The sequence below is a fragment of the Sesamum indicum genome, linkage group LG8 (genome assembly GCF_000512975.1).
Source record: "Sesamum indicum cultivar Zhongzhi No. 13 linkage group LG8, S_indicum_v1.0, whole genome shotgun sequence".
NCBI classification, from domain to species: Eukaryota; Viridiplantae; Streptophyta; class Magnoliopsida; order Lamiales; family Pedaliaceae; genus Sesamum; species Sesamum indicum.
In genome coordinates, this window is record NC_026152.1 from 14,716,379 (window position 1) to 14,738,586 (window position 22,208).

Genomic DNA, 22,208 nt, shown 5'->3' on the forward strand with positions numbered 1-22,208 from the left:
TGTCGCTACGCCCCAGAAGTTGCAATGCAGTTGTGTCGTAGTGCAGATATCAGATCTGCATGCTTTAGCCAATAGCCAACCACGTAGAATTCGACTTTTCACCTTGTGGAATTTACGTGTTTGGAATGTCATTTTTGCGACGATTTTTCCATGTGAACATATGTGTGAGGATTAATCATTTGGACCACAAAATTAGTATTTATGGGCCACATTTTTTGTCCATTCTCTTTTTGTCAATGTTTCGTTTCAGAATCGAGTTTTACAAATATGAATACAAGTTTACTTTATAACATTTTTTAATTTTATTTGGATGTATTCGTAAATTTAAATTATTGATGGATTAAATCAATTTTTGAGTTCAAATTTATTATCTTGTACTATGTACGAATTCTGGTCAAAGATGCAGTTGAATTATTTTGGGGAATTTCTATGTATATTTATTATTAAGATATGTATGCCCATAATTTCAATTTGTTAGAACTATTATTTAACTTTATACCTTTTTGGTAATAATATGATAAACTTATTATATTTGAGAATAATCCAAAATCCACACTGTTCTTGGATTGAGAAGAGAACCACTCGTGACGTTGACTGAATATATTGCAAAATAACTAAGTGCATGCTGTTGACTGAGCTAGAATTAAGTAACCATTTTCTTCTTCTTCTTCTTCTTCTTTTTTATTTTCAATTATTTTGGATAAGTTATATTTTTTGTCATGTAATTATAGGTCGGTAGTATTTTTTATTTTTGTAATTTATTCTATTTATATAATTAGTCATTTTTTTTTGACGAATTTAATTATGAAACATCTTATATTTATTCTTTTTTGATAAATTTGATTATGTGTTTATTGGACCAAATATGAGATATACTCCAACGTGAAGGAGATTAAAGTTGTTATAAATTTGTTAAAATGGTGACTAAAGTGAGATGTTCTTAACTAAATTTATTAAAAAAATAACTAAAAATATAAATAGAATAAATTACAAAACCAAAAATTACAAGCCAACTATAATTAGAGGTCCAAACATACAATTTTGCCAATTGTTTGTTACTCTTAGAGTTGATTTTTCTAAAACACGACTAGTTTCTTGGAAACTTCCCTTATTCCACAGTACAAAAGTTTTGTCTTAACATTTTGGGTCCTAGACTCCCAATAGACAGACCAATTAAAGAAATTAGAGGATATTCTTGAACCTGGGATCATGCTAATCTTGAAAAAGATTGTAAATTTCGACCCCAAAATATAGAATGATACATAATATTAGTCCTATATTTTTTAAAATAATCAATATTAGTTCTACATTTTAAAAAAATATTACAAAGTTAATCCCACAGTTCTACTATTAGTAAAAAATATTGCAAAGTTAGTCTCATATTTTACAAAAATATCGTAAAAAAACTTAAAGTTAGTCCCAAATTAACATTACAAATATTCTACGCTAGAACTAAAATTTTGCAATACTTTCCTAAAATATGGTATTAATATTAGCTATTTCAGAAAGTATGAAACGGGTATTACAAACTGACTAATACTTGGCAACCACAAAATTGCGATTTTCTTGCTAATCTTGACTATAAATTATATATACGTGGATATCTGTTTACTTACATAGTAATTTATAATTTGTTGGCTTTTTTTATATAGCTTTTATGCTCAATTCATTACGTAATTGTTAATATTTTGATATATTATCATGTAGTTTATTGTTTTTATCAAAATAAAAAATAAAAATAGTGGGCATATGATATGATCGCTAGTCGACGTCTTGCATGTTTAAAGTCAATACTTTAATCATCATGAAGTTAAAGTCAAAGTATAATAAATTAAAATTTTTTGAGCAAAATGAAACATATATCATATGGTCCCAAAAATTTTAATTTCTTGCCCTGAAATTAAGGATTAAAAAACTTGATTTAAATGCAAGTTGATTGAGTGGGGGTTCAATCCAACAGCAGAGCACGTTGGGTTCTGTAGTCTTTTTCATAGTCATTCAAGAGCACGTAAGTAGATTGAAAGTCGTAAGCAGACGATAGCTATGTTATTGCATAGTCATTCAAGAGAAGAAGACACTCAAGATTGAAAGTTGGAGTTTATGATTTTCAAAGTATGTTCCTATAAAACGTATCATACATTTTTTCTTGTATTTGTTATTACACATCAGTGAAACTTTAAACGGACAACTATTTAAAGGGTTGTCCTATTCACTTCATCTAAATATGTTATAGCTTCATGTCTTTGAATTTCATGACATTTACCAGTAGTCACATGGGAAACATACTCCTGTTTAGCACTGCTCTTTTTTACCTAATTTTAGGCAAGTTTTGCAAGGCACCACCATACAAAGATTTCATTTACTTTCTCTAGAGGATTAATTACATTTTGCCGTACGAATTATGATCATTTTTATACTTTGGCATCATTTTTTTTTGTCAATTTATTAATCTCAACTTTATGAAATTTTACGCTTTGTCATTTATAATTGTTTTCAACCATGATTTTTGTCGAAAAACCACTACATGCAATGCACATGTGATACTTAAGGGTTATGTGATGTGATATTTTTTATATACGCGCAGTATATGATGTTTTTCTGGAAGCAAAATCAACAAAAAGACGATATATATGATAAAGTGCAAATTTCATAAAATTAAGAGGATAAAACATAATTCGAATAGAAAAATATAATTTACCTTAAATATATGCGTGTATTTGCGCATGCATCTTGTTTGTGCGATGTGGGCCAAAATTAAGCAAATCAATTTTGACTAGTTATTGAAATTCAAGATCACAAATAACTTCTGTTGTTATTTAAAAAAAAAAACACTTGTTTAGAGGTCGATCGAGAGGCTTCTAGAAAAAGTCTATGATATTAAGATGTAAGAGTCAAGAAAATCATCAAAAGGGTCGTTTTCAAATATAGAGTAAAAACGATAGAGGATAGATTAGATTATCTATTGCAATTTATGTTTCAACTTTTATTTTATTTAATATCTATAAATTATATCTAAAAGAATTACTTCATTAATTTTATTTAAAAAAATTAATCCATTCCGCAGTAGTGGGGTTTAAGTGCCTGTACATATGTAATCATCTAAGTTATGATGGCATTTGCCATATCTCTCTGCACTTCCACTTGCATATTTGTTCACACTGTGACCACAAATATACAGTAGAGAAATTTGCGACTTATCTTTGTCAACAATACTTTTCATGATATATTGGATTCTAACATGTGGACAGAGTCAAAATAATAATTAAGGGCTCGTTTACTTTGGTACTTATTCTGCTCCCAATGCTCATTCTTACATTCTGTCCATTGTAATTTGCCACAAAAAACTTGTACATTTAAAAAATATACATGACAATGACAATTTTGAAAAGACATATTTCAGACACACTATTTATCATACATGAATGTAAGCACCAATTCACATTTTAAATTTACATATTAACACAAGTTAATCATTAATATAAATATCGTATCGAAATTATTATTTCGTTCTATTCAACTATTTTATCGAACAATTTCATCAACAGAGCTTATCAACGGCTTATCCTAACAATAAAAATAAACTCCCTTAGAAAATAAGGGACAACAATCACATAGCACTCTGATGACAAGAATATAAAGATCCATTTTATTCAATGGGACGTATCATTGAAAAGTAATAATACTTTTGGGATAGCAATGAAGGCCAATAAGCCAAAAGTGAATTTATATTTCAAGTCAAACGTACATAATTTTTCTTGAACCAAATTTATAAATTATGAAGTTTAAACCCATGCTTCATTGAATGAAATATTATAAATCAGTCACCTTTTATCTAAAATATAATTATATAAAATAACGAGCTCTGTATTTTTATCAAAATTCAACTTGTAAAATTGAATGAAAAGTTAATGATGTGACTACTGGACCAGCATACACTAGTTGTAAATGGGGATGACAAGTGGGGGCGTACTGGTTAGGGCCTCAATCAGATCCATCTCAAGTGGAGTAAATTTAAGTCAAAATTATCCGATAAGTTTAGGAACAGATTTTAATTTAATGGAATCAATGGATCGAGCTGGGTTTGGGGGTAGCTCTCGAAATTTATCCTGGACCATCCTCCCCAATTTTTATTTATAAACATATTTAATTTATTAAAATAATTAAATTTTATTTAATATATAATTGCCAAATAGATTATATTTTTAATATAGCAACAACTTATTAAATATTTATACATAATTTTTTTTAAGAAAATAAATTTTATGGGATAAATCTATCTGATCCAAAATCAGAACAGGTATGATATCGAGATAAGACAAATTTTGAGTCTGTCCAAACCTACACCGGATGTGCCCCATTGTCACTCCTAACCATTTTTTATTTTTTATTTTTTATTTTTTATTTTTTATAGAAAAAGATAATTTATTCAATCATAAGGTTATCCGCATTAATAGCTGAGATAACATTTTGAGGGAGGGTACAGTAAAAATTGATTTTTGCCCATCAAACAAGGTTATGGGCAGCAATATTTGTTGATCTCTTAATATTTGTGATGTCGATATGTTCAATTCATCGTGGCGGTATCTTAATTTATTATTATAACCATCTAAATAGTTCCAAACATTTACAATCCTAAACGATCGCTTAGTGGTTGGAAAATTCAGTGCTGAGTGAACACATTGGAGAGTGGATGATTGGTGCGGTTTAATTCTTATACATATTTATGATTATTGTGTCAAATTTATTTACATCTTTTATTTTATTTAATATATACAAACAATCATAAAAAATAGTACTATTTATTTTATTTTATCAAAATTTTAAAATTAAATACACTTTGTCACCAACAATTATTTAATCCACGATTTTGTATATATAATATGTATATATTAATTAAAATAAAAAACACAACACAATTAAAAAAAAAATTGAGTCCGACTTATGACGTTGTTGTTGACTAGAGAAGGCGGGTCTTGTCCGCCTTTAATGCTTAATTTGTCCACGAAGATGTCATTATTTCTATAGTCGACCTAATTAAGTTGATAACTTCTGATTGTGACACTCAAATTAAAGATCCGTTTGGGGAATGCTTTCTTCGACTTTTAAGCTTATAATAAACATTTTAAAATATTCATTATTTGGAAAAAGGTGGCCACCTTTTCAACTTAAAGACTAATTATTAGCATATTTTTGTTAATAAATCTACAAACCTAATGCTACAATTTTAGTATCAAAATTATTGCAATCAATTTGTATGAATGGATATTACAAGGAAATATTTTCTAATATCAATCAAAAACATATCAATAATCATTGATCACATCCATGTAATGGTCTTTTGCCGTGATTTTTACGAGGGTGGCTAAAATATTTTCTACGGCTAAGAATCATGATAAATATTTTTAACATGGCTCTTAGTTATGGTAAATAATTTTTTTACGAATTTTATTTAATCATAATTAATAATAATTATTAATATTATAGTTAATAATAGTTTTTTAATGTATTAAAAATAAATTAAATATTTATATTTGTAAAAGTCGGACCTTAACATCAACACTCAAACAAAGTATCATTGATTATTGAGTGTGTTCCTTTTACGGCTCCCATTTCTTCTCCACTCCGCGTGTTTGGATAAGTTGGGGTTCTCTCCTAATTTCAACACAAAAGTTTGTCGGCTACTCAGAATGAATGTGGAAGCATTATGAAAATGAATTCATACGCAAACAAATCATTGGAAAATCAAAGCACATGTGCATTTATGAGATGTGACGATTGCATAATTCATTAACCAATATAATGGGTTCATTTTTTAAAATTATTAAAAAGCTTCTAGACATTAAAGGAAATATTTAAATAAGTTAAGAATTTACGTACCATTTACTCAAATCAGTTAAATTAGGTAAACTTAACGAATTCATTTAATCATTGATTTATAAATACGGAAAGAATTTATTATTACACGTCATTCTAATATGATTAATTTAAATAAAAATAATAATATTAATTGCCACAAATCTTTGTTATATATGAAGTTTTTACTATTTTCTATAGTATTATCTTTTTTTTTAATTTAGGATAATTTTATTGACTTAAATATTTCTACTGGAGTTAACCTACCGATTCTCCAGCTTTAGGGTTCATTGTTTAAATTTTATTAAAAATTGAATATGTATAGAAATACCTTAATATATGTAAAAATCTTTACAGAATTAACGTCAGTCATTTCATTTGATTTCTTATATAAAATTTGATACTTTTCTATAATTTTTTTTAATAATGTTTAAATAATTATTCAAACACGTATCGGAGGCTTTGTAATTCAAGACGAGCTTGCAAGCTGCCGATCAATATATAATTTAAAGCTAAAAGGCATTGCAATTTTTATATCTATACTATTAGATAAAATGCTCGCGGGCTAAAATACTGTCAAATATTAATAATTTTTTATTCATGTATTCATGTAAAATTAATATTATTTTATTTTATTAATTAATTATTTATTTTATTAATTAAAAATGATTAATAAATATTTTTATTTACTTAAATAAAATAAATAAAAAAACTTAAATTATCCATGTGCATTGAATATATGCAATTATTAGTACTAATAAATTAATGGCAATTGTTAAATTAATCCGTGATTGGAAGTCCTAATGACAACTCTATGATGTTGAAATAATGTGACATCCAAATTGGTGTTGCAGGAAAATTCAATGCCCGCTTGAAGATGCTATTACCCACCATCACCTATATTTTCGGACTACATACAAAATAAAATATTACAAGCAGTCAGATGCTTTTGTAGGACTGTTAATGGATTTTATGGAATCCCTATTCCCCTTCACTTTTATATATTATTTCTATTATCTATCACTTTCAATAAAAATAATTGGTTTTTTAAGCAAACAAATTATTACTACTATTTATATTGGACCAAATTCGATCTAACTCGGATACTAGTATTTGATTAAATTCGACCTAATCTAATCATTTTTTTTTACCAAATTTGACCTAATTCGGACCCAATTATTGAACCAAATTCGACCTAACGCCGCTAATACGATCATGCAGGATTGAATTAGGAGCAAACCCTTCCATTCTTCTAGCATGAGGATTCCAGTTGGGCTACTGACAGCCTTTGATATGATTAATTCTTACCAACTTGGGCTTAAACAGCATTAATACAAATTTTAGTATTCGGTTATTCAACCTAAATGGTGTTGGTAATCAAATACAAGTGTCTTCTTGGTCTCCATTTATTGATGGGCTCAAAAGGAAATTAAATATATCTATACTATATATATAAGCTCTCGACACTCACAAATAACAGATAATGATACCGCCGTACTAATTTTTCTGTAAAGTAAAAAATGCCCTTGAACTGATAAAATAACTGATTTATTCAATTTTTTAAATTTTAAATTAATTGATAAATTAGTCCTATTTTCTTGTTTTTTTCAAAAATATAATGTATTGATTTATATATTTTATTTTTATATAATATAAATTATTTATTTTATGCTCAAAATGGCGTTCCGCAGGAGCTAGTAAGTCAAAAATCAATCAGACGGAAAATGAATTAGTTCAGAAAATGAGCGTGTCCAACAGGAAAAAAATTATATCTTATTTAAGTTTTGCAGTACCAACAAATCTTGTTTGCTAGCTAGATTTTAGAGTTGTGTGTAACTATAATATCAAATATAATTATGAATTCTTGAACCTCAATAATGATTTTTTTTAAATATTGCACCAATCCAATACTCGCCTGTTTGTTTGTGTTTTTATTTTCAGTAAAAAATATTTATTTTTAATTTCGTAAAAAATTTTATTTGAAATAAGAATATGTTTGGATTAATTAATGAGACTATGTTTTATATTGAATTGTAGTGTTAAATCAATATAATTTCAATGAGAATATGTATAAATAAACAAGTTTTTACTTTAGTTACTATTTCAACTGAAAATCTATATTATATATTAAGGGAGAGCACCTCTTCGGTGTCTCCCTTATTTTTTGTATGCTATTTTTCTTTTTCTTCCACCTGCTAACTTTCATTTTTCCCCCACTGTCTACAAGTAGTCAAATCTAGTTTCTTAAATAGTTATTTATTTTTAGTTAATATTTTTTCTCTTTCTCCTACTCCAAATATCCTCTTTTAAAATTATTATTATTTTTTATCATAATTATTTTTATATTATCATGTTTCCTACAGGAAAAAATTAATAAATGATATTTAATTATTTTAAATTTTTTATGCACATGCATCAAATGTGCCACATACATTCATACAACTAGTTGAAAATAAAAACACAAACAAGAATTAGAAAATTTGAAAACTCATAATAAAAAGGGATAATTATATTTACACCCCTTTGCCTATGGTTCTTTTATACAAACTACCCTTACCTTTTAAAAAATTATAGAATTCACCCCTAGTAGTCTTTAAAACTAAAAAATAACCCAAATTGACCTAGTCAAACTTTAATATAATTTTTTAAAGATAAAAATGCCCCCGGGATGTCTGTGAAATTACCAAAAGATAGCAGAGGTGTCAAAATAATATATATGAGGATAAATAATATGACCCATTGATTTTTTTTATTATTTATATTAACTTTTAATTTAAGTTTAAAATTATTTTATTATTTTTTTAATTAAATCTCTATATAAAATTACATCATACTATTCATTAACATATTAATAAAAATAATTACGTACTAGATTATAAAATAATTTAAATTTAAATTAGTATAAATAAAAAAAAATATATATGGGTTCATACTATTCATTCTCATAAATATCGTTTTGACACTCTTTTACCTTTTGGTAATTATAAAAGCACTTTGGAGGGTATTTCTATCATTGAAAAATTAAATTAAAATTTAACCAAATCAACAGGCAATTTTAGATTATAAAGACTATTAAGGGTAATTTCTGTAATTTTTAAATGCAAAAATAGTTTATATAAAAAGATAATAAAAAGGGGTGTAAATATATCCCTAAAAAAATGAAAAGGGAAAAAGCAATAATTAAAAAAGTGGAGAAGCAAGAAGAAAAGAAGTTATATTTATGCAGTTTTAAAAGAAAATGTGAAGGAAATGCTTGTAATGATCATGATTATAGTAAAATATTTTTTCAATTGCATAAAATTATAACAAATTAAGGATCTCGATTAAATCTACTTATAGTCCGCTAGAATGAATACTGAACCAATGACTGAATTTAATACTAATAATTTATGGTACACTTTATGTACATGCAATTTCTATAATATATCATGTGGTCATTGATTTGGGAGGCCATAGGATCATCAAAACCACAAACCAATATTTCCAAAAAAAAAAGAAAGAAAGAAAGAAAGAAAGAACAAATGAAAAAAAGACAACATGAAAAGAATATCCATATTATGAAATGGTTTTACACACAAGAAGAGCTTCAACAAGCACTGCACTTAACCAAACTACTTCTACACAAACAAACCTATTCAAGAGAAAGTAAGACGCGCGGCCAGGCCTAAACAAGTTCCCCTCTTGTCTAAGTTACTTTCCTCCATCCTTTTCTTTAGCTCGACGACTCCTCCGAAGTCTCCATCTGCCGTAGCCCTCCAAGTTTAACATCTTTGGTGAACGGCACATATTTCCTTGCAACCAACATGAAGTATATCAAGTTGACGAATCCAATAGCCGCGACGATGAAATAGAAGTTATCAAGCTTATTATTGTTGAGGTCATGCCCCCCAAGCCATGGTGTTTTTCCTCCTTCCCCTGTGATTGAATGCATGGTGTTCACAATTAGAGTGCTCAAATAGCTTGCAATTGACAGGCTAAGGAAAAAAACTGCGCCCGCAATGCTTCTCATGCTCTCAGGCAGCTGTATAGTGAAGAATTCCATCAATGCAACGGCAGCAAAAGCCTCGGTTAGGCCGGAAAGTGCAAACTGAGGCAGGAGTACTAGTACGTGAAGCGGCGATGTAAACGACTTTTCCCTTATGGCCATTGCTCGACGTTTTTGCTCAACGATTCCTGCAACGATCATGCAGAGGATAGACATGATGATGCCGATGATGATTCTTTGATGCATCGTTAGCCTTGAGTCACTCTTCAGTAGTTTCTTGGCCATGCGGATGTATATTTGCTCGTAGAGGAAGATCCAGATCGACAGTGCTATCATCGAAGAAATTCCCATCCAGCCAGGGGGGATCATGAAATGCTTACCGATGGACCGGTCCATTTGCAGTGCTTGCAGGACGCCGAATGTGCTCTGCTGATCCATAACAACGAAGCAGCCGACTCCTGTTACCCAAACGGGCATGATTGCCACTAAGCACTTCAAGTTCTCCACTTGCTGCACACTGCACAGTTTCCAACTGTTGACAGGAACTCCTTCCTCATTCAACTCACTAGGATCAACTATCACAGCAGCCTTGTCCAGGCACTTAAACCGCTTGATCTTGATCAACTTACGTACTTCCGACTCCAAATCCTCTGCAGGATCATAGAAAGAATGCTCGTAGCCTGATTTTATCTCACGTTTCCTAAACGCAGCCGTGATCACCTTTGCCATATCTACAAAGACCGTCCCTTGAGGCTTCTTGCATATGTAAGTATGGTGGCCGATTAAGAAGATTGCAATCGATATTGCTAGACAGGCTGTGGGGATGGCGAAGCCTGTCAACCAGCTGATGTTAGTTTGGACGTAGACGACTCCAGTTAGGGCTATAACGAGGGCTATTGTGAAGGAAAAATACCACCAGTTGAAGAAGCTCTCAAGGTGGGCTCTCCCCTTTTTGGTGTTTGTATCGAACTGATCAGCTCCAAAGGCGATGTTGCACGGCCTAATCCCACCGGCACCCATTGCAATGAGACCAAGGCTGATGAATAGGAAGGCGAGCTGCCATTTATGGGGCTGAATGCAGCTGGCTTCCTGTTGGCAGGCTGGAGGCCTTAGTTCAGGCAAACCAGCAGTTAAAGTCATAGCTGCCATGCCCTGGCAAGAGGGGGAAATTGGTAAAAATTCATACCTTCAGAGTTTTTAATATGTTCGATTTAGTGTTTTGCATTAGTGAAAGACAATTTAAAATAAGTTAAGACACACTCAACTTATGTTTTGCAAAGACATCATGAGCATTAAACATTCAAGAGGTTTTTGTCTATTTTCATAATATACAACAAAGATTGATCAAAAAGAACATAAGGAATTGAAAAATAATTATGACAATCATATCATACCAATAGCGAAAAAATGGTGCCGATGAGGAGAGTAAGAAATCGCCCCAACCAGGCATCGGATATGATGGCACCTGCTATCGATGAGATGTTAGACGTACCGGACCATATCTGCACTACGTTAACCAAAAGTATACCCTCCAAGTTGTACTTGGTACGCAAATATACCGTTATGTTGGAAATGAGGCTCATTGCTGCCAATTTCTCGAACGACTCGTTTGCTTCAAGAACAGGGAAAGACAAACATTAAAAAACACAAACAAAAGATCGATATATATATATATATATATGACGAAGAAGAAACAAAAACATGCAAGAGAATTGATGTGATTGATCATGATGTAGATTAAAATACATGATGATTGATTACCTAGAATGTACTTGATGGCCCTCCATCCTCCAGGCTTTTTGGATTGAGATTCAGGAGGAGAAAGATGGGATTCATCCCTGGGTGGAGATGGACTACTGTGGGTTCCAATTTCCATCTCTCTCCCTTTCTCTCTCTCTCTCCCTCTCTTCTAAATTTGTACTTTCTTCCACATAAAAATTTCACAAAAGTCGATAGATCGATAACTCTGCAGATGACCTGTTATAGAGCATATGACTCGGGAAATAAGTTGGGAACAAAAAACCCATGGTGTCCGAAGGCCTCTTGATCTTGATATATAATGATCAAGATGGAAAGATATGCATGGCAAGAAAAAACAAACTCAAAGTATATATATTAGCTAGGAATGGTTGTTTAATTTGGTTGAAGTTTATTTATTCATAGTTAGTTAGCTGAATATATACGGGATATATATACATATCGATGTGAAATATCATCATTTAATATGTACGACTATATTGTGAGTTTCTTTTATTGAAAATTGTACAAAAATAGAGAATTTACGGGTTCGTGAAGGAAGATAAAATCAAGAAAAGAATTTTAGAAGTAAAAAATATAGCAATAATCTACTCTGAGATTGTTTTTGTAAGTACGTGGTGTTTGTATTTATTTTTAAATTTTTTAAAAAATTATTGTATTAATTTGTATCTATTATTTGATATATTGATGAGAAATATTGATAGTTAATATACGAGTATGTTTTGAATTTTTATTTAGAATCGAGGCAAAACAGATTGTTAACTAGATATAAAAATTATTACATTTGTATTTTTATTCGGGATCATATTGATGGTAAAAATCAATTATATCTAAGATTTTTAGTTTTTATGGACATTTATTTTGAGGTGATGTGCTTATCATATTGGATTACATTATTTATTTATTTATAATTTACGTTTATTTTTCTTTATTTTTTCAGTTCAATCAATTGATATATATATATATATATATATATTAATTGTAGGCAACTTATGATAAAAGTTACATCAAATAGATTGACGTGGAACTATGAACAGGGATTTTCCTTTTCGATAAGCCTCGTTCAACGAGTGAACCGAACCTCTTTCAACTACAATGTTCTTTGGCCTGTCAAGAATTTGACTAAGAGAACGAAATAATTGATATGTTTCTTGAGATTAGCGGGTTCCAAATAATCCTTTATATTTTAACTATATACATCTTTAATTATCAATTGATGATAAAATAACCTAGTCACTATATCCATCTTATCATCTGATAATACGATGGACTCAATGTATATAGTATCGAATATTATATATATCAGTATAAAAAAAGATGTGTTATTGACATAAAGTGGAGGTTTTGTATCGATGCACTAATTTTTTACGATCCTAAAAATGCCGTTCAATTAATAAGTTAGTTTTCTTTTCTTTATTTATTTTAATATGATATGTTGATTTATATATTTTATTCTTATTTATAGTATATTTTAAAATTTAAAGAATTAATTATTACATACACGCAAGAATAGAATGTCATGAACAAGTTTAAGGCCGTATTTGGGGATGTCCAAAACTGTTGACCTCTTTAATTAGTTGAAGTTAGTCATAAATTTTTTTATGAGAGCACGTACGTAATTCATGTATTACCATATCTTAATTAATTGTTGTTTGAGTCATTCATCACATGATGTTTTCAGTTGTTTAGTGAAGGAAACACGTCTTTGATTAGTCACATGATTATCATCATTCTTTAGAAACAAAATTTGCGGCATCATGTATATATATAATGAATAAAGAACAAGATTATATCATGAATAACTGTTTGCGATTTAAAATAATAGTAAATTAATATTATCTATCAAACAAGATTAATATGAAAATTTAAATTTTATTTATGATTAATCAATATTTGACATGATTTTAATTACGTCAGTTTATTATAATTTTTTATTATAACTAATATTTTTTTGCATAAGAAGTGGACGAGCAAGGAGAGGAGGAGATAGAATAATTAAATGGGATTCACCAAATTCAAAAAAGAATAATATTTTGATAATTAAATAAAATTGTTCAAAATAAATCAGAGGGTGAAATGGTATTTTCATACATAAAATTAAAATAAAAAATTAATCTATTCTTAATTTGCATGAGTATGGACGTTGATTTTCCATTAATTTGTAAAAGCAATAAAAGTGATGTTTGGATTTATTATTTGTTATATAAGAAAATCTTTTACAATTTTACTATAACATAAGGGCAGTGATGGAATTTACTCTATTTAATTCTTTCCGCTAATGGTGGTTATGTTTTGTTTATTGAGATAAGTACTTTGCTCAATGTACTTTCCAAACAGCTCAAAACACAGTGCCTTTTTTATTTTTGGTTATAGAGGTGGTAATTATATAATTACATTAATATTTTAATAAAAATTAAGTATTATATTGATTTAATCAATATATTAATAGAACAAAGAACTATTAAATAAATTATAAAAATTTATATAAAGTGAGATATACACCCACATGTGCAATCATACCAAACATATGATCTTGATTATGAGGTCTCAATATTGACCACTAAGCTAAAATATTATTGATGAACATAGTGCTTAACTTTTTTGTAATTTCACTACAGGAAAATATGTCTTTGGCTACCATATAGGAATTGTAGTTAATGGCCAAAAATCGTAGCAAAAACGTTGTTTCTACTATTTTGCTATGAACTTTGTGCATATGGAAGATTGGCGTAGCAAATGCTTCGATATGATCAAAATTCATAGCAAAAGGTTATTTGCTATGGAAAAATTCCTTTTGTTACAACTTCAAATTCGTAACCAAAAAAAAAAAAAGAAAATTCCCATCTTTTGCAACGATCATCGGGTTGTAGCCATTACATGAGTATTTGCTATGAAGAAATAGCTTTCTTTACGACATCAAATTCTTTGCAAATCTGACGCATTTGTCTGGACGCTATAAAAGAATCCCAAGAAAGAAAACTATTGAAGGAGTGCAAAAAAAGAGGGAGATACTTACAGATTCTCGGAGGAAACCTTTGCTCTTCAAGAAGGATATGCAAAAGGGAAGAGGACAAAATAGAGGGTACACTTTGAATCAAGGACGTGGGAAATGGAGTTAGACTGACGTCCCTCTATAACCGCTCCCTATTGGAGATTACTTGGTACCTTAAGTGCGTGGGAGGGAGCGGTTATCAAATACCCCCTAAGATAGCAATCATAATGGCTAGGGGTAGCCTTAGGCCTCATAACTACACTGACAAGGTATGGGGCTCAAAGCCCAATACTTCATAAAAGAAGGCAAAGAAGCAGGAAAAAGATAGAGATGGGAGGCACTCGGAGTCACTGGCCGTCAAAGTTGAAGAAGAGGGAGCTCTCCCCTCCCCCCTCTGACATAAAAGAATCTCTTACACTAAGAAGAGTTGGGACACTCCTCCTCCTTAGAGTAGGGGGGACTAAATGATACATATGACCTATAGAAGCCTAGTCCAAGGAAGAATGAAAAAAAGTTCAGTGCCTACCCGGTCAATCCAACAATCCATAAAGGGAGGATGAGTTCAAAATAGCTACATGTTTAACCCAAGAATGGCCCAACTGGAGATAATTAGCCCAAGGCCTACGCTCAAATGTCTCCCACGTGCATACAATTGGTTTGCGGAATATACCTCTTCGCCAGCATGAAGGACATTGTTCCAAAGAGGTCATCTCAAAGTCTTTGACTCCTTGACGGCTGGGATTCCCTAACAGCTACGAGTTCTTGTTGATAAAGGATCTCCCCTAATTCGAAAATATGTCTTCGAAAGCAAACCTAACAGAAGATAAAAGAAGATCAAGACTTATCGACACAACCTTCATCCTCTTTTTTCGAAAATTAAGGAAGACGTGAAGACCCCCATCATAGGGAAGACACCCCTCAATAAATACATGTTTAATCCCCAGGGTGGGGGAACACCTTCCAGACTACTTGAATATTGTTGTCAACTTCTATCTAGCATTCTAATTGCGATATTAATATAATTTCTCTCACAAATTTGATCATCATATCTCAATTTTCATTTTATTTATTTTTGGTGATTATTTCTCTCGGATCCAGTATTAATTTGGGCGTCAGAGTGTTAATGTGTTGTCTTGCAGGTCCCGTTCCTCAAGTCTTTCTACTTGTTGATTTAGGTCCAAAACGAAAATCTAAGCTCGTTGGACCTGTGATATTTCCACACGCATCAATTACAATAATAACTTTAACAGTAATGACAATTATTCTTTAAAAATTGTCAACAACAATAACTATTAACAAATGTTGATTTTTTTTTGAAAAAAAAGTCAGTAAAAGTATTATGCATATAGTTATCATTAAAAATAATTAGTGATTTATGTATAATTAATGATAACAAATATATTTGTGTTGATACTTAAGTTGTCACTAACTATCGTTATTAATAAGTTAAACATAATTTTCATTGCAAATAAGTCTTAAAAAATGATACGGTGGCAAAACTAAAATTATTATTCCATATTTCATCACTAATATTTGCCATGCCATATACCGATAACTTGTTGGACGCGAGAATTGTGACCAAACCTATAAGTATATCACAAAATCTGATTAGGATCAACTGACTAAATTTTATTTTCAAAACTTATATAGTTCTTATCTTATTAATTTTTAATCAAAGTGTGATGGGGTATCACAATATTAGTATCTTTAATATTATGGAACGTCATGTCAATTCTCAAAAGCTCCACTTTGCAAGGCCGGTTTCACTAAAAAACGAAAAGAAATAGAAAAAAGAGGAGGAACAAAGAAGAGCATTAAACAAAATACATCAACTTGATCACTCCCCACAACTAGAGATCAAGACCACAACCTTTCATTACACTTCAAAGCCACCAATGCTCATCTTCCCATTGTCCCCATGAATATGTTATTGCAAGTTTTCAATATTAATATGATTGTAATTGTGCTTTTTTAAAGAATTGTATTTATGTTATTTGACGTTATTATATATTTGATAAAATAGTTTTATTATAAATTATTGTTGTATTTGATGTTCGTGTTCATATGTTTTATATGAATTCACTGTAACAAGATTGTTGCATGTAAGAATTACCTCCAAAAACCATCACGTGCATCTTAAAATTGGACTATGAATAGCCCGTCGAAAAGGGATATTTAATGAATGCACTTGGATTTTTCGACCAAAACTTATATGCAACTTAGTTTATCAGTTTTTGTCCAATATAGGGCAAGGTATCACACACATTTTCAAAGATATGCAAATATGTTTATATACAGTTGACTAATCTCTACATTATGTTGCTAAATGAAAACTCCAATTTTTTTTTTCAAAACGTTCTAAAATAAAACTCTATTTTCTGGTCAAGATTTTTTTTTTCCAGAACTTAATTAAAATAAAAATATTAAAACTCAAGTACTCACCACTTTCTAATAAGAAAAATGCAAAAAAAAAAAAAAACATATAAACTCTTAATTTTTTGTTCAATTTAAAAATCTTGAAGTTAGAAAAATTGAGCAAGAAACGCTCCATGTAGAGAAAACCCATACAAGGAGGAGACAAAAAGCATACGATTATCGTTATCTCGTGCATAAAAATAAATCACTAAAAACCAACATAGGGAAACGGGAAAGGTTGACAGTCGCCGCTTTGCTTGATGGATTCTCCGCGCGCCCACCCTTTTTTATCCAATGCCCTTTCGACCTCTTTAAGGGACAACCTACCCTCCCATGGGGCTTTCAACTTCCCCCAACGGTCTCTCTCCTACACCTCTTTTGTCCGAACCCCACAAAAGATCCCAGATATTTATTTAGGTTTTATTGATTTCCTGTCCTAAAATCAAGAACCCGAAAATACCCGAAAATGGGCACGCAAATTCACGCCCGTTTGAATCATGTTTTCTTGCAGCAGCCCTCTTTGCCGCCGCTTTTTACATTGTCTTCTCACAGTTCAATCACTGGGAAATGTGGGTTGAGGAAGTTGAACCGGGTTCCCGGATCGTGGAAGGCAAACGGGCTGAGAAGAAAGGAGCTTTATGTGAGATCATCAAGTAATGCGGGCGTGACGTTTTGGGAGAATTGGGTTCCTGAGAAAAGCTCGAAATCTCCTTCCCTCAGTGATGTTCTTTGGCCTTCTGCTGGTTAGTACAATGTTGTCTGTTTCATTGTTAGACTTTAGTCAAGTGGATTGTAAATCGTGAGATCATCATTTCATAATCTTTTTGTTTCCAATAATGTTATCTTATGCACGGAAACGATGGTATTTGTTGTTATTTTTTTTTGTTTTCATTTTTCAATGACGATAAGTGAATTGTGAATGTTAGATTATGCACATTTGTTTTTTGACAATATTATTTTTTTGCGCAGAATAAATGATTATGAATTGTTAGATTATTACCACATTTGTTTTTCTTTAATGATGATGAATGGATTGTGAATCGTTGGATCACAGCACAATTTTTGTTTTTTCATAACATTATTTCGTACTCAATAACCAAAAAGTAAGTGCATTCTGAATCGTTAGATTACCGAGGCATTTTCTTTTACGACATTATCTTTTGCATAAATCTGACGACAAGTGAATTGTGAATTGTTAGATTATTATAAGTACATTTCATGTTTTTTTTTTCCTTTTTTATGACATTACCTTATGAATAATATATAACCTCGAGTAAATTGTGAACTGTTAGATTATACATAATGTTATGCAGAGTATCCAACGGCTCGGTCGTAGAACAGACACTTAAGTGAGTGGTATGAAATTTTACATTTAATTGAAAATGTAACAGGTGCTTTTGCTGCAATGGCTATACTGGGTAAGATTGATCAAATTTTGGCACCAAAAGGCATTTCTATGACAATTGCACCGTTGGGAGCTGTTTGTGCCGTTCTCTTCGCCACGCCAACGACGCCCGGCGCTAGGGTATGTGCCTTCTTATTACCCTGTTTTATGTACTCAAATGTTTGACATTTGTGTTCTTTTCGAGAAATACAATGCATTGAGTACTTATGTTTAATTTAACACCTTAACTTTGAATAATAGCTGGACCGTTGTGTGTGTTCAAAGAAGTCTAGTTTAATTGTTTCATATGCCAATATCATTAGCTTTTGTTCGATTAAATGTTGGATTGGTGCAATGCATTTACTGTATGATTAGCTTGAGTTTGATTGGACAAGTCCAAATTAAAATGTCGGACGAATGACATGTTGTTATGCATTCATGGAAAAAAAAGCTGATATTTGAATTTGAGGAAATAATTTGAAAAAATAATTTTAAACTGCTCTATATTAGAATAATTTGAAATTTATCAATGTCTAATAAAATATATTTCAAATTTAAAATTGTAGGATTTGAAGTACTTTCAATTTAGAATTGTCCGAATAAATTCAAATAATTTGTTACGAGAATTTTAAAATTCATGATCTCAAATCCATCAATTGAAATGTAAAATTGTAATGTGATATTTTAAGCATCCAAGAGTTTTGAGGGAAAAGTGTTATTTTGCCTTATGGTATAATCTTTCTTACATTCTTGTTTTGCCTTCTTGCAATTTGATATTAGAAATTTAGGATAATTACACAGCCCTCCTCTGAGATTAGGTGTAATTATACATAGACTTTTTATAATTTGAGAAATTACATCAATTATTCCTGATTTTATTTCAAGTCTAATAAATGGATTACTCCATTTGTAAAAACCATCAAATTTGTTGATATTAACAATAAAAATTAATGAAAATCCATCTTTAACTCCGATTGACTTATTGCAGGCCAAACAAATATTTTTTTGATCAAACTATTGTTATACATTTTCACATGCTAATGTATGTGAGGAGGTTTATCTTCATCTTTATAAGAGTAATTTGGTTAGAATAAATTTATTTGACTTACGATAAGTCAATAATAAGTCAATTGGGAATAAATATAGATTCTTCATTAAATTTTTTTGCTAATATTAGCAAATTTAGTTGAAGCTTAACTAACGGTGGGATCTATTTGTTAGACAAAAACAAACATCAAGAATACTAGATGTGATTTTCTAAACTAGAAGTTTGGGTGTAATGATACCAAAGTTCAGGAAAAGGCAGTGCAATTATTCCTAGAAATTAGGAGAAAATGCAATTAACCCCCTTGTAATATTATAAATGAGCAAATTATCCTTCTGTGAAAAAATAGCAAGTTATCCCAAAGTTCTTCAAAATGAATTGCTTCATTTTAAAAAATATAGACAACAAATTACTATTATTTTTTTATAGAAGATTAATTTGCTCATTTACAATATTACAAAGAGGTAAATTGCATTAAACTCCTAAAAATTATATGTGGCAAAACATGTGATATCTCCATGGAACAGCCTGAATTAATCTAGGAGTTATTTTGCAGCCAAAAATGAAACCAAACGTATTTGATTTTTCCATTTCCAAAATAAAAATAAAATAAAATATTGATCTCAAAAGCTCTTCCCACGTAGCAAAAACGTGACAATCAAAACATAAATGTTTAAAATCTTTTAATAGTTTATTTCTCTCCATTCTTTTATACCCTAACGTACAATCAGTATTAAATAAAATAAGTTTTGTTTCACAGAGGATCTTCTTGTTCTAGCATTTGCAAACTAAAAGGTTTATTTTGAATTATAGCACTATGTGTTGTACGTTCGTGTTTTACCTTCCCATGATTAGATATTAGGAGTGATATGCGCTTGGAATATCCTGAATTTATCAGTTAATAATGCTAATAGAAACATCATATATTTCTTGCAAAATAGTAAAATTCGTTGCTAATTAGTAAAAACTTTAGTAGATAGTTAGCTCGACGCTGATTTTAGTATCAAAATTTTTATTGCTATTGAACTATTTTTTTGTAGTGCATCTTCTTTAATAATTTAAACTTTTTACCGAACTGATTAGTTATGATATGGCAGATTGGCCAAGTAGAAGTCCTAGCTTCAAATCTCATCGCAACTTATTAGAAGAAAAAAGAAAAAAGTTCCATGTTCGATGCTTTAGAGAAAAAAAAAAAAGTTGTCCGCATGTGATGGAACATCTTAGAGATACATATTCAATAATAGTTTAGAGTTTTAGATTATGTAGTCATTAACGACTCACCTTTCTAAAATTAAGACGTCAGAAATCTCGTAAATTCTTGAAATTTGGTCTATCTTCATGCTATAAACTAACTATTGAAGCACGAGTTTTGCTCCGACTTGCAGAAGTACAACATGTTTGTGGCGCAAATTGGTTGTGCAGCAATAGGTGTCTTGGCATTCTCAATATTCGGGCCCGGATGGCTAGCGAGGAGCACGGCCCTCGCTGCCGCCTTGGCGTTCATGATTTTCACCCGTGCCGTACATCCACCAGGCAATTACAATATGTTATCTACCAAAACAAATTGACTTGTTTGATTATTTAATAAACATTAGGCTGATTCTTTTATTGACTTGCAGCTGCCAGTTTACCATTGCTGTTTATCGATGGAGTTAAGCTGCATCATTTGAATTTTTGGTATGCTTTCTTCCCTGGTGCTGCTGGATGTATTCTCCTCTGTCTCATTGTAAGTTCTTCACCCCTTATGTGTGTGTGTATTTGTATGTACACATGATGATTGATAGTATTTCTTTGTCATAGTTCCCAAATACTTTTTTCTTGGATGAAGCATATTTTTCCAAATTTGTTAGGATATTCGTACATCCACGTAAGTTATGTTAAATCTACTATGTATCTCAATTAAGAGGAACTTAACCGTCGTGGGATGTTTCTTTCGTCATAATTCATTGACATTGCCCATAAGATACCAAAATCTGAACGACCTCTATGGTCTCTATGAGATTTGAATTTAGGTGGTGTTTACAATGGCTTAAAATAAGTGTTTTATTTCTAGAACTGTTTAAATTAAGTTGATTTAAGTCAAAAGTTATAAACAACACTCTATCAACTTCTGCAACTTATACTTAAAATTATAAATACTAAATTATTTTTTCAAACACGTCCAACTTTCTATTTTTAATTTTTATTTTTAAACATTCTCAACTTTTACTATATATAATTAACAAGCAACTTTCTCCACAACTTATTTCTACCATAAAAATAAAATTTATGGCAAACACTCCTCGATCGAATTCGTGACATTGAAGTGAAAAAGGACCATTTTGTATCAGATATGTTAAATGCAGTGTTACATAAAACTTTACATCTTTTACCAATTGTGCCCATTTCTAAGGTTGTTTCTTCGGTGTGATGCAGCAAGAGATGGTATGTTATTTGAAGGACAATTTGAAATTTTGAGTTGATTGAAACAATTCTTGGAATATGGCCCACAAACTGCAATGGTGAAGGGAAGATCACTGTGAATTAATCTGAGTTTGTATTTACGCAGAATGCTGTAATTTTTATTTTTTAATCTCTGTAAATAAATATTGCCATCATTTGTGCATCAAGTTGTTGATAAGTGTAAGTTTTGTATCCAGAGTTGGCAATGTTACATATGAAGATCAGTGGAAAATTTAGCTCCAATCAGATCAATTTCGCCAAATTCAAGCAAATTGTTTGATAAGTATATTGTATTTGTCATGTGATTGATTATACAGTATAAAAGAAATGATCA

General features: G+C 30.6%; 2 protein-coding genes across 3 annotated transcripts; one reads left to right on the top strand and one right to left on the bottom strand.

Moving 5' to 3' along the window:
• Positions 9,376–11,935, bottom strand: LOC105168763 (protein NRT1/ PTR FAMILY 2.8). Of its 2 annotated transcripts, XM_011088909.2 has the most exons (4): positions 11,600–11,935; positions 11,398–11,450; positions 11,233–11,303; positions 9,376–10,990 (listed from the first exon to the last, which is right to left on the bottom strand). In XM_011088909.2, exons 1-4 carry the CDS (start codon positions 11,623–11,625, stop codon positions 9,566–9,568), a joined length of 1,575 nt encoding a protein of 524 aa, XP_011087211.1. In that variant the 5' UTR covers positions 11,626–11,935; the 3' UTR covers positions 9,376–9,565. The 2 variants fall into 2 exon arrangements, with proteins under 2 accessions (XP_011087211.1, XP_011087210.1); XM_011088908.2 differs by having other exon boundaries at positions 11,233–11,450.
• On the top strand, positions 17,338–22,120 carry LOC105168764 (transmembrane protein DDB_G0273707/DDB_G0273361). Its single transcript, XM_011088910.2, has 5 exons — positions 17,338–17,746; positions 18,395–18,528; positions 20,818–20,965; positions 21,052–21,158; positions 21,848–22,120. Exons 1-5 carry the CDS (start codon positions 17,470–17,472, stop codon positions 21,887–21,889), a joined length of 708 nt encoding a protein of 235 aa, XP_011087212.1. The 5' UTR covers positions 17,338–17,469; the 3' UTR covers positions 21,890–22,120.

Bases quoted from the DNA above. Each gene is read 5' to 3' on its own strand.
- LOC105168763 (XM_011088908.2), bottom strand. From the start codon at position 11,714: ATGGAAATTGGAACCCACAGTAGTCCATCTCCACCCAGGGATGAATCC. The intron at 11,451-11,599 runs GTAATCAATCAT...CTGTTCTTGAAG, and splicing joins GGCCATCAAGTACATTCTAG to CAAACGAGTCGTTCGAGAAA. The intron at 10,991-11,232 runs GTATGATATGAT...CCCTCTTGCCAG, and splicing joins GCACCATTTTTTCGCTATTG to GGCATGGCAGCTATGACTTT.
- LOC105168764 (XM_011088910.2), top strand. From the start codon at position 17,470: ATGGGCACGCAAATTCACGCCCGTTTGAATCATGTTTTCTTGCAGCAG. The intron at 17,747-18,394 runs GTTAGTACAATG...AAAATGTAACAG, and splicing joins TGTTCTTTGGCCTTCTGCTG to GTGCTTTTGCTGCAATGGCT. The intron at 21,159-21,847 runs GTAAGTTCTTCA...GGTGTGATGCAG, and splicing joins GTATTCTCCTCTGTCTCATT to CAAGAGATGGTATGTTATTT.